At 37.5% G+C, this 15,607-nt stretch overlaps 1 protein-coding gene across 1 annotated transcript in view; it reads right to left on the minus strand.

Moving 5' to 3' along the window:
* CFAP54 (cilia and flagella associated protein 54) overlaps positions 1-15,607 on the minus strand; it is a 322,605-nt gene that overhangs the window by 189,266 nt on the left and 117,732 nt on the right. The window contains exons 26-28 of the mRNA XM_044227472.1: positions 11,894-12,016; positions 2,748-2,876; positions 750-864 (exon numbers count right to left, since the gene is read on the minus strand). Coding sequence (XP_044083407.1) covers positions 750-864; positions 2,748-2,876; positions 11,894-12,016 — 367 coding nt within the window. The remainder of the gene's footprint in view (positions 1-749; positions 865-2,747; positions 2,877-11,893; positions 12,017-15,607) is intronic.

The raw sequence follows: 15,607 nt of genomic DNA on the forward strand, positions 1-15,607 counted from the left end.
AAAGGTGCTCTCTTGCTCTTCTAAAATATTTGAAGTACCTGCTTTTAAAAAGCGTGATAATATTTATCATCACCAGAAACTAAATCAATTTCTTAAGCAGATTTCCAAACTGCAAACTCCAAAATTCCAATCATTGTGTTAACATTGGTCCATTATGAATGTACTATTTGGCACAATGACCTAAAATTAAACTACTCTTTCACTTGGGTAGACCATGATTCAGATCACTCACACATTAACAACTTCCACGCTATCCTTTTATTTCTCGGTTACATTCTTGCCTAAAGTAGTGGTTCTCAATTTTGTGTCCTCCTCTCCGATATATCTGGCAACATTTGCCTCCCAGGTGATTGTCACAGCTGGCGGGATGGTGTGCCAGGTATCTACAGATAAAGGTAATGCTCAGCGTCCTGTGGTACCGCACAGCAAAGAATTAGCTGGCCCAAATTGGCAATAATGCTGAGGGGGAAAAACTCTGCTTTAGAGTCAGAAGATTTAGGCTCTAAAACAAGCCAGCTATGTAATCCTAAATAAATCACTTAATCTTCATGAACCATGTGGGGGAGGAGGGAGTGGTTAACAATCCGTTATTAACAGAGTATTGCTAGGATTACTGGCATAATATAAAAGTACCTTAAAGGATTTACCAAATGCTAATCTCATCTTAATCCTTTTAACAAAATATTTTCTGATTTTAAAAAACATAACACTAAACAGAAGTATCTAGAAAGGAAAAAAAAAATTACTACATTGTTTTGTCAGTTTGAGTAGGTGTGTCTCCAACAAGGCCAGCTGTTCATTTATTTTTTCAGGTAATAATATCTGCTGTGGCTTCTTAGGCTTGGAAGACTTCTTAGAAGAACCCTAAAAACATTGGTTAAGTGTCAGAATGTACCTCAACATGTTTCAACAATTGTCACTTTCAAGTAATAATCTTTAAATTATTATTTCATACTTTCATGCTTGGTAGACAAAACTATGATCGACATGGCCAAGTGATATAAATTAATAATAGTCACAGTCATTTCATTCTAACTAAATGACAAACGTAACACTCAGTGTTTTATATAGGTTGGCCAAAATATTTCTTCTCTTCCCTTCTCCCTTCCAGTAACTACCCTCTCCCCAACTAGCACCAACCCTTTCATCCAATACACACACTCTTTTGAAAGCAGATGAGGGTCAAACTCTAAAAAAATCCTCAAAAGAAAATTCCCAGCCTGCCCTCAGAAATGTATTCCTTTTTCCTTTCTTTTTCCCTGAGGAGCTTCTTTACAACTAAGCTAATTGCCTTTGCTGCTTTGCCTTTCAGTGAAACATAACAAGATCGGCAATTAGTGGATTAAGCATTGGCAGGTTTGTGCTCAGACTCCCCACCATGTTTTCAACAGTCTGAGCCTGAGAACTGAAGGTGTTAATGTCTCCTGTTCTCCAAAAAAACAAAAAACCAAAACCAAACCAAAACAAAACAAAACCCCTCCCAAGCCCCTATAGGCTTAAAGGGACCTTGAGTGGCTATAAGGAGTTCTGACTCCTCTAAATTTGGTACTAGCTTCTCAGTCCCTACAGCCTTAGAAAGAAGTAGCATGACCTGCTGGGCTTGAGGCTCCACGGAAAGAAGCAAGGAGTCCTGCCCTACAGTGATGTGAAGGGACAGGGTTGTGACTCATAAACAGCCCAGCTGATGGACTCTGAGAGCGAACAACACTCAGTGGAAAAAGCCCTCAAACTGCATCCAGCTTAATCAAAACTCTCTCTAGACAAAATAACCCCCATCCCAAAAAAAGAATTATGGCCTTAAAAAAAAAAAAAAATGCATCCAGGAAAACAGTGGTGATTTTTGAAGCTTTTTTGTGGCAAGCAAACACATCTAATTCAGCATATAAAAGAGACAGAAATGGGGCTATTCCAATGGAAACAGAGTCCAGAAGTGATAGTCTCCACCCCTAAACCAGTCAGTGAAGGGGCTTCAAGTGATTCCTAGTGCTCCTCAGAAACCCAATAAACTAAGCAACACTTCACAATTTGATCCACAAAAACATATGACCACATGGTCTCTATAAGAGACCCTTCCATAAGACCCATGCTCGGGAGGCAGATAATTAAAAAGCAGTCTCAGACATTAGCAGTCTCATAAAGAAGACAATTTAGGTGTCACAGTGAGTTTAAAAAAAAATCTCCTGTGAACAAAGTAAAAAGCTCTGACATGTATTTACTACATTTGATGACCCACCCAGCATAATAAAATCCTCAATCTGAGGGAGACTTTAGAGGTCTTTTAGTTCTAGGTTCTGCTGGGTGTCAGAAGCTCTCTATCAATGCCCAACTACTGATCAGTACTGGTGAGAGGGGACTCTTCAGTATTCTAGCAGGAATTCCTTTAAATAAGGAAGGTCTTCACCACATATTACTTTTTGTTTATAGAAATATGACTAATTTAAAACTGATCAATGTTCTAACACATTTGCTAAAACCACATGACCCATAAGAGACTCAAATAAGGGGCGCCTGGGCGGCTCAGTGTGCTGAAGCCTATGCCTTCGGCTCAGGTCGTGATCCCAGGGTCCTGGGATCGAGCCCCAAATCGGGCTCTCTGCTCAGCAGGGAGCCTGCTTCCTCGTCTCTCTCTCTGTCTGCCTCTCTGCCTACTTGTGATCTCTGTTGGTCAAATAAATAAATAAAATTTTTTTTTAAAAAAGAGACTCAAATAAGTATATATTTTAAGATGAGAAACAAAAATCAATTACCTCCTCTTGTATTTCTTCTTGGTCAGACACACCAAATAGAGATTTGCATGCTGATGTGATATCCAACATCTTTTTTCCATAATTTATAATCATTACTGCCAGGTCATATTCTTTCCATGAACGCAGGATCTAATTAAAAATATTTATTAATTATCTCTGTTGGAAACATTTGTCTATTTTCAAGTGCCATCAACCATCTTTCATAAATTCACAAGCCCACTAATGTTTTGAGTCTAAGAATTCCCCTGATTTTGTTAAGGAAACTGGAAGTTTACTTCCAGATCTTATTTCCCAACAATTAAAACTGTTATGATCCCACTGCTTTAAATAAAGGACAAATAATAAGATTATCTGATCAATTATGAATTCCCCATATTTCTGGGACATATAGCCCTACATGTTTTGGTGTAGGAAATTAACAATTAGGAAAATATTTCCACTTAAAGACAATTATCATATGATCTCCCTGATATGAGGAAGTTTAGAGGCAGCGTATGGGATATGGGGGGTAGGAAAAGAATAAATGAAACAAGATGGGATTGGGAGGGAGACAAACCATAAGAGACTCTTAATCTCACAAAACAAACTGAGGGTTGCGGGGGGTCGGGGGTAGAGAGAGGGTGGTTGGGGTTATGGACATTGGGGAAGGTATGTGCTATGGTGAGTGCTGTGAAGTGTGTAAACCTGGTGATTCACAGATCTGTACCCCTGGGGCTAATAATACATTATATGTTGATGAAAAAAAATGAAAAATTATTAAAAAAAGAAAATATTTCCACTTAAAAGAACCATGTTAAATCATTCTAAAAAGATCATAAACTACCACCTCCTGTCTGGAGCTGCTTTCTACATGAAATGGTAGATTACTGACATCATAATATCTTGGGTTGGGAGGGGGTAGTTATATCAGTAAATGATTTAAAAGATATTCTGGCAGTGGACTAGACTAGAGAAAAGCTGTTTGGGGCAGATTCTCTGTGAACCCTAGGGGAAACAGACACTGCAATCATAAAAAGAAGAGCCCCTCTCATGCACAATTTGTTATTAATTACTACTCTTTGGCCTTCTCTCGCAGGCCCTTACCTACCTCTCTAGCATAAACCACTCATTTCTTTATACCTTATGCTTAGAAAATATTGAGCCAAATATAAATTCTGATACTCCCCATGGTTTCAGGACTTCATGCCTTCGTATGCCTGAGGCATTTCTCAGAATAACTTGCCCACCTTATTTATAAAGCTTTACCTGGTCATTAAAATCTAGGCTCCAGCATGGATAGGAAAAGTTTCTCTGGCCAGCAATCTAATTTGCACATGCCCTGCTATAGTGAACCATCATATGAAGGGGGCACATTCATGGTAAACCCCATAGGGCAATTCTCTAAGAGAATAAATAAGCTTGTAGGAATTTGTTAAAGGTAGGTGTGTTGTGTTAAGCTGAATAACTTAGTATTTAAGATAAGTAACAACTATTAATTCCCATGCAGGGAAAGGATGTATACATGAATAGTTGCATAAATCTGATACTACCTACCTGATCCAAAGTGCTAAGAACTGTAAATATTTCTGTGGAACCAGGCACTAGTGTTAAACTAAAGCTGACTGTGGAAGAGAATGTACATAGGAAATGGTGAAATAAAGTTTGAAAAAGTAGATAGGACTAGGCCAAACAGGGTCTTGGATGCCAGGCAAAACAAGTCCAGTCTCATTATAAAATTGATATGAGAGTATGTTTTATTAGAAAGCTGAAATGAGCAAATACTTCTCCTTTCATCTTTGCTTTCTGACATACTTGGGTCCAAGGCTTGGAGAGAAGTAGAGAGTGCAATCTTTTCCCCCTCACTTTAATATGCCAGTAGAAAATGATAAATGATAAAGAATTTCTCCAATCAACAGAAAAATAGAGAACCAATTCTACTCAACACTCCAAATGGTAAACAGAAACAAAAGACCATGCCAGATGTTTAGCATAATAGTTTTTAAACAATACAAATTAATGAAACATTTAAGATTACATGTCTCAGAAGTGGCACTTTATTTGGAAATCTGGCAAGTTTTAGAAAAAATACTTCTGCTTAAAGAAGAGAAATTGGGCCATCTGAAAACATTACCAATGTTTTCAACAGAACAGAGAAAAGAAACAGAGCCATTAGACTAATTGGGCTTTCCATGTCATAACAGAAAAGCCATATAAAAATGTGTTTATAAAAAATGAACACCTAAAATTTGGGACTCAAAGTGAGGCCAGGGCTTTGGGGCTATTGATCAGGCTGGAGGAAACTTCTGAAAGGGCAATTCTTTTTTTTTTTTTTTAATATTTTATTTGACAGAGATCACAAGTAGGCAGAGAAGCAGGCAGAGGGAAAGGAGGAAGCAGGCTCCCTGCTGAGCAGAGAGCCAGATGCGGGGCTTGATCCCAGGACCCTGAAACCATGACCTGAGCCGAAGGCAGAGGCTTTAACCCACTGAGCCACCCAGGCACCCCATGAAAGGGCAATTCTTAGCATAACAGTTTGGGTCAGAACCAGCTCCAACATCAAAAATCTGATATCAATACATGTTTTAATTTTTACAATGTCCAGAAATATTCAGGGTCATATCTACAATAATATCACTTGGACCACAATATGATCCTTCAAGTTGTGGGGGTCAGGGGGTGGGAGAAGGCAGTGGAGTTGTGGATGGCAAATAAAGCAAGGGAGGGCCAGCCCCAAGCTGCACAAAATCACAAGAAGCTGAGAGAGGAGACATGTGAATTCAAGGACTTCAACATGCACTGGGCCCCAAAGGCTGGTCTTTTGTTCCAGGTCAGGAGTCTCTTCCATCTTCCACAGGGTTTTTTGTGAAACCTCCCATTCTCTCAATCTCTGTAACCCACCTTGACTCCCCACCTCCTCTCTCTCTCCCCGTCTCTCTCTCAGCAAATGAACTTGCATCCTTTTCACAGAAGAAATGTAGGGAAACTAGCTTATCTCATACCTACACACTATCACATACCTACACACTAACCTGTAACAACAACCATCCTACCCTCCTGTTAGAGGAGAGAGGTCAATCTCCTGTCCAGACTAATCCCTCCCACATGTACTAGGATCTCATTGCCTCCTCCCTTCCTGGGGTTCTCACTTCTATAACCACATCCTTTCCCTCTCCTGTTTCCCCTCAATGGTCAAATGTGGAGTACCTGGATAAGCAGAATTGGGGTTTTTGTTTGTTTGTTTGGTTGGTTGGTTGGTTGGTTGGTTCATTGGTTGGATGATTGGCTGGTTGATTTTTAGCAGAAGTTGCTTTTGGCAAGCTGCAAGCAACAAGCTGCCTTGAACAGAGTTTCTTTGTTCTGGAAGAAATACTGCAGTAGCTGCTATCAGTCACTTAAATGTAAAGTGAACAGTTGTCCAGGACCCTGGAAAGAAAGTGTAACCTGGCCTTCTCTTACTTCCAAAAGATACGCCTCTCCTGGAAATACTTACTGATGGACAAGTTTGGGGAGAGAAAAGGCCAAACAGAGAAGATATTCTAAAGAAAAGTAAACTTTGAAGATGTACTTTTAGCCCACTGTAACAATAATCAGTGTGTGTGTAATCGTAACATAGATGGAAAAGGGTACTTGGGATTGTGGTTATGCTACATGAGAAGGACAGAACTAATAACAGCAGCAGATGGATCCTCAAAGTCAAGATTGGGAATGAGAAAATAGCTTTGGACTAATCAGCTCTCCAATTCTTCCTCTTGACTAGTGGAAGCAGAACTACCCCACACACACACACCAGATTAAGTGCACCCTTGAGATTCTTTTTTTTTTTTTCCCAATTTATTTATTTTCAGAAAAACAGTATTCATTATTTTTTCACCACACCCAGTGCTCCATGCAAGCTGTGCCCTCTATAATACCCACCACCTGGTACCCCAACCTCCCACCCTCCCGCCACTTCAAACCTCTCAGATTGTTTTTCAGAGTCCATAGTCCCTCATGGTTCATCTCCCCTTCCAATTTACCCAAAAGCACATACCCTCCCCAATGTCCATAAGCCTACCCCCCTTCTCCCAACCCCCCTCCCCCCCACCCTTGAGATTCTTAAACAATTCTCTTCCCTTCTCACTCTACACAGTCCCCAGATGATATCATGTATTTCTACTATTCAGCTGAGTCCATATATTAATGATGGTTTTGTCTTTAACATATTTGTCCTCTCTTAAACTCCAAGTCTATGGGTCCAATTATATAATATATACCCCTTTGGATATCCCACTAGCCCCCAAATTCAATAGATTCAAAATTCATTATCTTTTCTCCCTTTTTTTACCATAAATTCCTCCTTATCCAGAGTTCAACAAATAGCATTGTCTTCACCCAACTGCTGAGGCCAGAAAGCTGAATTGCTGTTGGCTCTTCCCCCTCTCTCCTCCATCCTCCCCCACTTAGCAGGTTTAGGTTCCCAACTCTATCTCACAAGTGTAACTTATCAGTTAGGTGCAGTAAGAGGCTAACAATAACTAATAATAAAATAGAACAATTTTAACAATATATGATACGACAGGGTCTCTCTCAAAATATCTTGTACTGTGCTCACGCTTCTCTTTGTGAGGACTGAGATGGTAAAATGCCTACATGATGAGATGAAGTGAGGGGGATGACATGGGTGGTGTTAGGCTACCACCGACCTTCTGACAACTGACTAATGCAGTTGACTGCAGGTAACTGAAACCGCAGGATGCAGAAAACAGAAAAGAGAGGACTGCCATAGTTCACTTTCCCATCCCTCTCCTTCTAACTCATTCCCTCTCTTGGGTCTTATCCCACTCTATTAGCTGTTGTTCCCCAGAATAATTTCTTTTTGTTAAAATGCAAATTTAATTATGTTGTTTCCAGGATTAAAACCCTTGAATGGCTCCTCCCTGACCTCATGAGATGGCCATTCATCACCTGGTACCTGTTCACTACTCCACTTTTTAAGGTGATTGAAACATATCCTTTGTAATTAAAAATAAATCTGATTCTTCTTTTCCTTAACTGTAAGATTATTTCATATTTTCTCATTGATTGCTCCCCGAGGTAATGTTAATAATCTTATCTGTCAAATATTTTTTAAGATTTGCATTTAAGCCTGTTAATACAGTGTCTTGTCATAAAAAATCTTTTTTTACTTATCATGTAGTCTGTTTATCTATCTTTTTCTGTGTACCTTTTGAATTTTATGCCCTATTGAGAAAGGTCTCCTCTGACTTCAAAGCCATACAAATATCCATCTGTCTTTATTTTGTTTATGGAAGGAGGCTCTGGCTTCATTTATTTACAGATGAATAAATGATATCAGCACCTCTTAACAAATAAAATATTTTTTAAGATTTTATTTATAGACAGACAGAGATCACAGTAGGCAGAGATGCAAGCAGAGAGAGAGAGAGGAGGAAGCAGGCTCCCGGTTGAGCAGAGAGCCCGATGCAGGACTTGATCCCAGGACCTTGAGATCATGACCTGAGCAGAGAGGCTTTACCCCGCTGAGCCACCCAGGCGCCCAATAAATAAAATATTTTAAAAGATTTTCCCAATAACTCCAAATGCCACTTTTGTCATTTATTAAGTTCTTCTGTAGACCTGGGTTGGCTGACTATTCCTGGACTCTTCCTCTGAACTATTTGCCTATTAGTGTGTTAACACCATTTTTTATTGAAGTGGCCTTATAATAAATTTTAGTATCTATTGAGAACTTTTAAAATTATTCTAATCAGTTTCAGAGAAACCCCATTGGGATTCTGATTAGAACCGTATTACATTTAAATACTATTTTTGGAAGGATTTCTATTCCTATGACAGTAAGTCTCCCTACTCAGGAACTTGGAATGGCCTGCCATATGTTCAGATCTTATTTTGTGCCCTTCAGTAAGGTTTCAGTTGTTTGATTCAGGTCTTTTAACACTTTGTTAGGTTTAAAATGCTGTATATTTTTTCTCTAAGTTTTTATTTAAATTCCAGTTAGTTAATATACAGTGTAGTATAAATTTCAAGCGTAGAATGTAATGATTCACCACTTACATACAATATCCAGTGCTCATCTCAAGTGCCTTCCTTTTTTTGTTTTTTGTTTTTTGTTTTTTGTTTTTTAAGTTAAGTTCCTCCCTAATGCCTATCACCTATTTCACCCAACCCCCTGCCCACCTCCCCTCCAGCAAACGTTCAGTTTGTTCTTTATGGTTAACGGTCTCTAATGCTTTGCCGCCCTCTCCCTTTTTTCTTCCTTTCCCTATATTCATGTGTTTTGTTTCTTAAATTCCACATATGACTGAAATCATATGGTATGTATCTTAAAATATTGTATATTATTAGCAGTGTATTTTCCTCTCTCCATTTCTAACTGGCTACTGTTACTATTAAAAAAATCAGTTTGTAAGCATTTCACACATTAAAAAAAATTCTTTTTTTAATTCTAATAATTCTTTTTACTGGATTCTCATGAGTTTTTGAAACCTGTACAATTACAGATGAATTATACTTTTTTAGTATTGTAAAATTATTTCATATTCTTATCTATTACATAAGACAGAATCTCTACAAATAATAACTCACATTATCAAGAGTCAGAATCTCCTATACCTGATTTTTAAGGAAATGGTTTCAGAAAATTGCCATTTAGTGTATTTGCTTTAAAATTTTGGTTAATGTCTTTATCATTGTTCAATAGACTCCCTCCATTCCTAACTTACATATAATCTTTTTAGGAAAAGTTGCTAAGCGTTATCAAATGCCCCTATAGCATTTTTCACTTAATCTAATTGTGATTTTCCTTTTTCAATTTGTTATTGTAAAAAATTAGGAATTTTAATTCAGACTTGATCTTTAATACTTAACAATGACACTGTCCTAAAACAGAAAGTGACCAGATGTCTTCCAGAAGCAGAGAAAGGTGATAAGACAAAACAATTTTGAACAAAATTATACAATGCCTCTTTGTCCTGATTCACGTTTGGGATTCTGACTCCTGATTTTTTCGCATATAAAAATTGCTATTCCTCCTTTATTTGTGTTTGTATTTCCCCAGTACCTCTATCCATTTATTTTCAACCAATATTTGTCACATTCCTCTCTTCATTTTTTCTTCCTGTCAATTTAGAAGTCCTACTGCGCTTTAAAGTTTTGCACTTAGCTACATGTTCCTGAGTCATTTTTAAATAAAATAATAATTTTACATTATATGTATTTTTTATACTAATATATATATATATATTTTTTTAAACGCACAACCATGCACCACGAATCTCCACCTGGTGTCCCCTCCCTTGACCCCAAACAAGATAAAAGTTTTAGTTCTAGTTATTAATAAGTTTTTTCTTTCAAAGATAACTCTTCTATTTCAAGAATTCCTACTTAGCATTTATATTACAAAACCCGTATCACATCGTTATTACCTATTTAATTTTAATAGTACGTATATTGCAAGATTCATGGCTCCCATTATTCCTCTCCTTTTTGTCTTTCCCTACCTTGGGATTTCTCTCCTGAACCAATTGTCATTTGATAGAGTACTTCCTCAAGTGTTTTCCTCAGATAAGTACATGGGCAGAATACTTTTTAGATGCCTGCACTCCTGAAAATGTTTATTTTGCCCTGACAAAGGAATGATATCTTTCCTGGTTATTAGTTTTTGGACCTCGGTCTTCTCCCCTCAGGATTCTACAAATGTTGCTCCGGTATTTTAGCTTCTACTGTTGCTGATAAAAAGTTTAAAGCTAATGGATTCTCTTTCCATTGCAAATAACCTATACTTTGTTCTCAAAACTTTGAGATTTTTCTTTATGCTTGGACTCCAAGAATCACATCACCAAGTTCAATACATGAGTCCTTAAATTAATCTGGCCTAGGACTTAGGGAGACTATTCTCCATTTTTTTAATTTCCTACCTCCAGAACTCTTTTTGTTTTGTGTTAGTACTTTTGGATCTGCCTTCTGAATTTATCTCTAGGTAATTCCACTCTATGCTGTCAGGTATTTCTTGAGCTTCCAGATTTGACTCAAGAAATACCATTAACTACAATCTTTATCTGTTTAATTTTTTTAATCAAAAAATCAAATAACTTTTCTTCAGTTACATAAGATCTTCTTTTTGTTTTGATCATTTAATTTCATCAGACCACTTTGAAAGTTTTCTTTTGCCTATTTTTCTTCAAGTTACCTCTGGTCTTTTCCAACAAAGTGAGAGTAAAAACACAGCTATTCTGGTGTTTGGCATGACCCTTGGAGTTCTGAGTCCTCTTAATTAAGCTTTTTTTTTTTCTTCCTGCAAATGGCTACCCTCCCTCCATATTTGCACAAACAAATTAAAGATGTATCTCCAGCAGTGAGAAACCAGTGAGCAATGGAAAGAATACGATTTTCTGCTCCTGAGGTCAGGCCATAAACACCCAGCAAATCATGACTTTTTTGCTAAGATAGAAGGTAAAGGCCTGTCTGTTTCCAGACCTTCACTGAAACGAACTTAAGTCCCAAATAAAGTGATGGATCAAATCAGCCCACCCATGCAGTATTCTTCCAGACCCCTAACAAATCACAAAGGTCCTGTGAGGACCATATAAAACAGGCAAGCTGATATAGCCCTTCTTTGAGGAAATTCACTGGATTCAGTCAAATAAAGCCTTTGAAGAAACAGACAATGTGGGTCTTTGAGCCAAGCAATGAGGATAAATGAGCTTACCAGGCCTCTGGTCTCTTGGTTCGTTCTTATTTCCAAGATGAATGAGGTCCCATAAAATGCACTCTTTCCCAATCCTTCCCCTGGCCTAAGATACACCACCAGGCTTTACCAACTGAGCCACACAGACAACTCTTGACCTAAAATGTTTTGTGGGTACTATTTTTAAAAGTATTCTATGTAGGGGTACCTGGGTGGCTCAGTGGGTTAAAGCCACTGCCTTTGGCTCGGGTTATGGTCCCAGGGTCCTGGGATCGAGCCCTGCATCGGGCTCCCTGCTCAGCAGGGAGCCTATTTCCTCTTCTCTCTCTATCTGCCTGCCTCTCTGCCTACTTGTAATCTGTCAAACAAATAAAAATAAAATTTTTTTTAAAAAGTATTCTATGTAATAAAAGTAACTTAACATTCTAAGTAATTGCTATTCCTAAATTTTATGACACTAGACAAAGAATGAGATAAATACCTTTGTTATATAGAAGATACAACAAGCTATCATGTGCTGTACACTTTCAAAACTTGCAATATGTTTCTTTGACTGGACGATATTTGGTACTCCTTGCAAAGCCACTACACACTTTATCAAGATCTAAAAAATAGAAGTACAATAGTTTCTGTTGAAAAATATGACTCTCACTCATTATGAAATGTTCTATTCAAATCAAGCAATTTTTAAATCATTAAATACTATTATCATTAATAATTGTCAATAAATTTATTATGTATAAAAGAATGTACTCTGAGATAAAATTAATATATTCCATTTCAGATAAGTCCTTTAAAGTAACTTGAAAACTAGTATAGAGGATAAAATAAGTATACAAAGATTACAAAAGAGCAAATTTTGACAAGTGTCATAAAAAATATAGGCAAATATTATATATACAAGACACTAAAGGCACATCCAGGCTTAGGAGGATCTTAAAAAACCATTTAGAGAAGGATGTACCATATTAAATATACAGTGATACCCGTTACTTGAACTAATAGTTGCCTTCAAAATTAAAATCAAGTATCCATATCCCATATCCCATAAATATTGGTGTTTACTTCTTAGTCTCCTTGCCTTATACTATGTGATCCTGAATTTCATGAAGAGCTAGATAATTAAGTTTACCTTTCAGTACTTTGCTCTGTTCTGAGCAACATTACTGTCAAAAAAGTAGGGCTGAGATTGCATCAATTTATTAATCATCCAGATTATCAAAAGACAAATTAACATATGGATATTGGTCTTCTGTGAGCACACTAGTTGCTTCAAGTCACTATTCTAGCATTCTTACTATTGTTACTGTACACTATGAGTGTCTGCAATGCCTCTTTAATTCCTTGCATCATCACATACCCCCACCCCACTACACCATATCCCCAAATCATGTTAGCAACCTAGTAGCTTTGTAGTTTTCTCCAGGTTCATATAATCATATATATACACATATTATAAGTACATAAACATACATAGAGGGAGAGTTAATGTTATGTCACAAAATGTAATTCATAAGCATTTGTTTGAACTGTGCATTTCTCCTTTAATCGTGTCTTATGAAAATTCCCTCCAAGTCTATAGGTATAGTTCAAGTTCATTATTTCCAGTGGTTGCATATTATGATTTAGTGTGAAACAACCATCATTAATTCAGCCATTTCCAGACTCTCTATGTTGCATATACTTTTACAGCTGACGTTTTACCATCTGGTATAGGTACTGGCCATCCTCCTGCCACAGCACTTTCCCTTTGTCTCCAGCTTTTTTTGGTCACCACAAAAAAGGCCATAAGAAACATCTTTGTACATGCTCAGTTGCCAATATGAATGGCAACTTCAGCACCAGATTTGAGATGATACCTAGTGAGGATGAAGCACCATCCTCAAGGTCAAAGTAAACACTCTAAATCAATAACAATTATGTGGTGTTGTTTCCCCAGCAGGTAGAACACATGAATCTGGGAACCAAGGTCTGGAACTAGGCATTTTACTAACTGGTGATTTTATTCTATGGGATAAATTACTAATAGAGAGATTGCTGTGTCAAGTATATTTGTTTTTAATTTTAATTAAAATTAGATTTAGTTTAATTAAAATTAAGAATACTTTATCAAAATTCAAAGCCTAAAACAATTCAAATGTTCCCCATCAATGAATGAGAATTCCTTTGCCCCACATCCTCACCAGCAAGAGGAGTTACAGATCTTTTCAATTCTTTCAGCAATATTGCATTGTTCACTTAATGTTCATTTCTAAGGATATTCAAAGTTTGAGCATCTTTTCATGGTTCTTGGCCGCTTAGATTTGCTCTCCTATAAACTGCCTATTCATGTTCCGTGGCCCTTTTTTTATTAAGTTACTGCCAATTTGTAAGACTTTTTGTTATATATATTTATCCTTGTCAGTAATATATATAAATAACCTTGTTAGGTATTTGTTCTAAATCCATAAATTTTATGCTATCTTTGTTATGGTCCCTGTTGTCACACAAGGCTGCCATAAATATAGTCAATATTTCTTATTTTTCTTGTTATTTCTAAGTGTTCTGTCTTAGTTAAAAAGGATTCCCACAACCCTGGATTGCACATGTAATCTTCTGTGATTTTTTTTCCCTTAACTTTTTAGGACATCTAGACTTTTTATATATGTACAATATAGGTGTCAAACTCTATTTTCTTTCAGATGAATATCCAGGGGTTTCACCATCATTTTATAAAAATATCCAGTCTCTTCACACTGAATTGGAATGCCAATTCTGTCAAATAGTATATTCTCATCCATATTAAGGCCTATTTCTAAAATCTTGTTCCACTAACTTTTCCTATTCCAAACAATACAATTTAATTAGAAACTTCTTTCTCACAGCTTTTCCTCATACTTATAATCCATTCTCTGAGGTGTAGCTAAAGGCACCCTAAGTCAGTGGGATGCCAGAAGATGACAGTAGATTATCCTGAACTTGACCAATTGAGCACCATTTGCAGTTGCTGGTCCCAATGCGGAATCCTTACAAGAGGACATTAAAAGCTATGCATTGCTATGGCTAATGTTATCTTTTCTACACTACTAGGAAGAAGTACCAGAAGAAGTTCCCCTTCATACTGGGAAGACAAAAGTATATACTTAGCAACTTGCTCCAGGGCCATGAAAATTCTCCCAGCCTCTGACATATTTTATAAAAGGACCTGAACTCTCTGGGCATTTCTCAAAACAAAACACTGAATGATTACAACAATAACATGTTAACTGAAACCAAAGAGCAAGAAATGGCCAGTACGTTAAAGACCTTGGTAAGATACATGCCCTCCAGAGGACAGAAATAAACCCTGCGAAGATTCAGGAAGCTGCAGATAAATGAACTATTTGGGTCGTGCCAAGAAACCCCATCCAAACTAAGTCTGACATCTGGCATCTCTCACCTCTAAGAAGAAAGGACAATGCCAGGTAAATGCCTTTCGGTTCTGGAGGAAGCATCTTCTACATTTGAGAATGCTGCTCTACAATCCATCCACAAATGATATGGAAGGCTGCCAACCATGAATCTAGGTTTTGGATTCTGGAGGCAGATCTCCTAAGCAACTGAACTCCTAAATGTGGGGAATGTGGGAGAAGGAGGCACGTCTATGCTCCAGTATAGCCACTCCAAAGCAAATATTTGTTAAAGTACATAAGCCCCTTCATTAGTTTTCTCAATGGTGAATTAAAAATTTTAATGCTGTACATGAGTTCAGTCGCATTTTCTTGGTTCTCAAAATCTGGGTTGATGACAATGATGATAAAGATGACAACAATGATGACGATAAAAACTTTCTAAAAGTATCAGCAGCAAAACCTTACTTCTCTCATGATTTCCCTGTAGTAGGCAGAATTCTAAAACAGTCTATAAGATTCCGGCCCCTGGTGTACAAGCCCTGTATAAGCCCTTCTCCTTATGCATGGGTAGGACCTGTGACTATGAGAGGATCATCACTCCCATGAGTACCTTACATTATGTCAGACTCCTCACGCATATTAGACGAGGCTCTCCTGCTGGTCTTGAGGAAGCAGACTGTCATGTTATGGAGAAGACCACGTGGGAGGGAATTGATGGTGAGCCTTTAGGAGCTAAGGACCCCCTTTCACACTAGCACAAGGAAATGAATTCTCTCAACAACCAGTGAACTTGGAAGAGGTGCCAGAGCCTTGAGTAAGATCAC

Source organism: Neovison vison, chromosome 12, assembly GCF_020171115.1.
Source record: "Neovison vison isolate M4711 chromosome 12, ASM_NN_V1, whole genome shotgun sequence".
In the NCBI taxonomy this organism is placed as follows: domain Eukaryota; kingdom Metazoa; phylum Chordata; class Mammalia; order Carnivora; family Mustelidae; genus Neogale; species Neogale vison.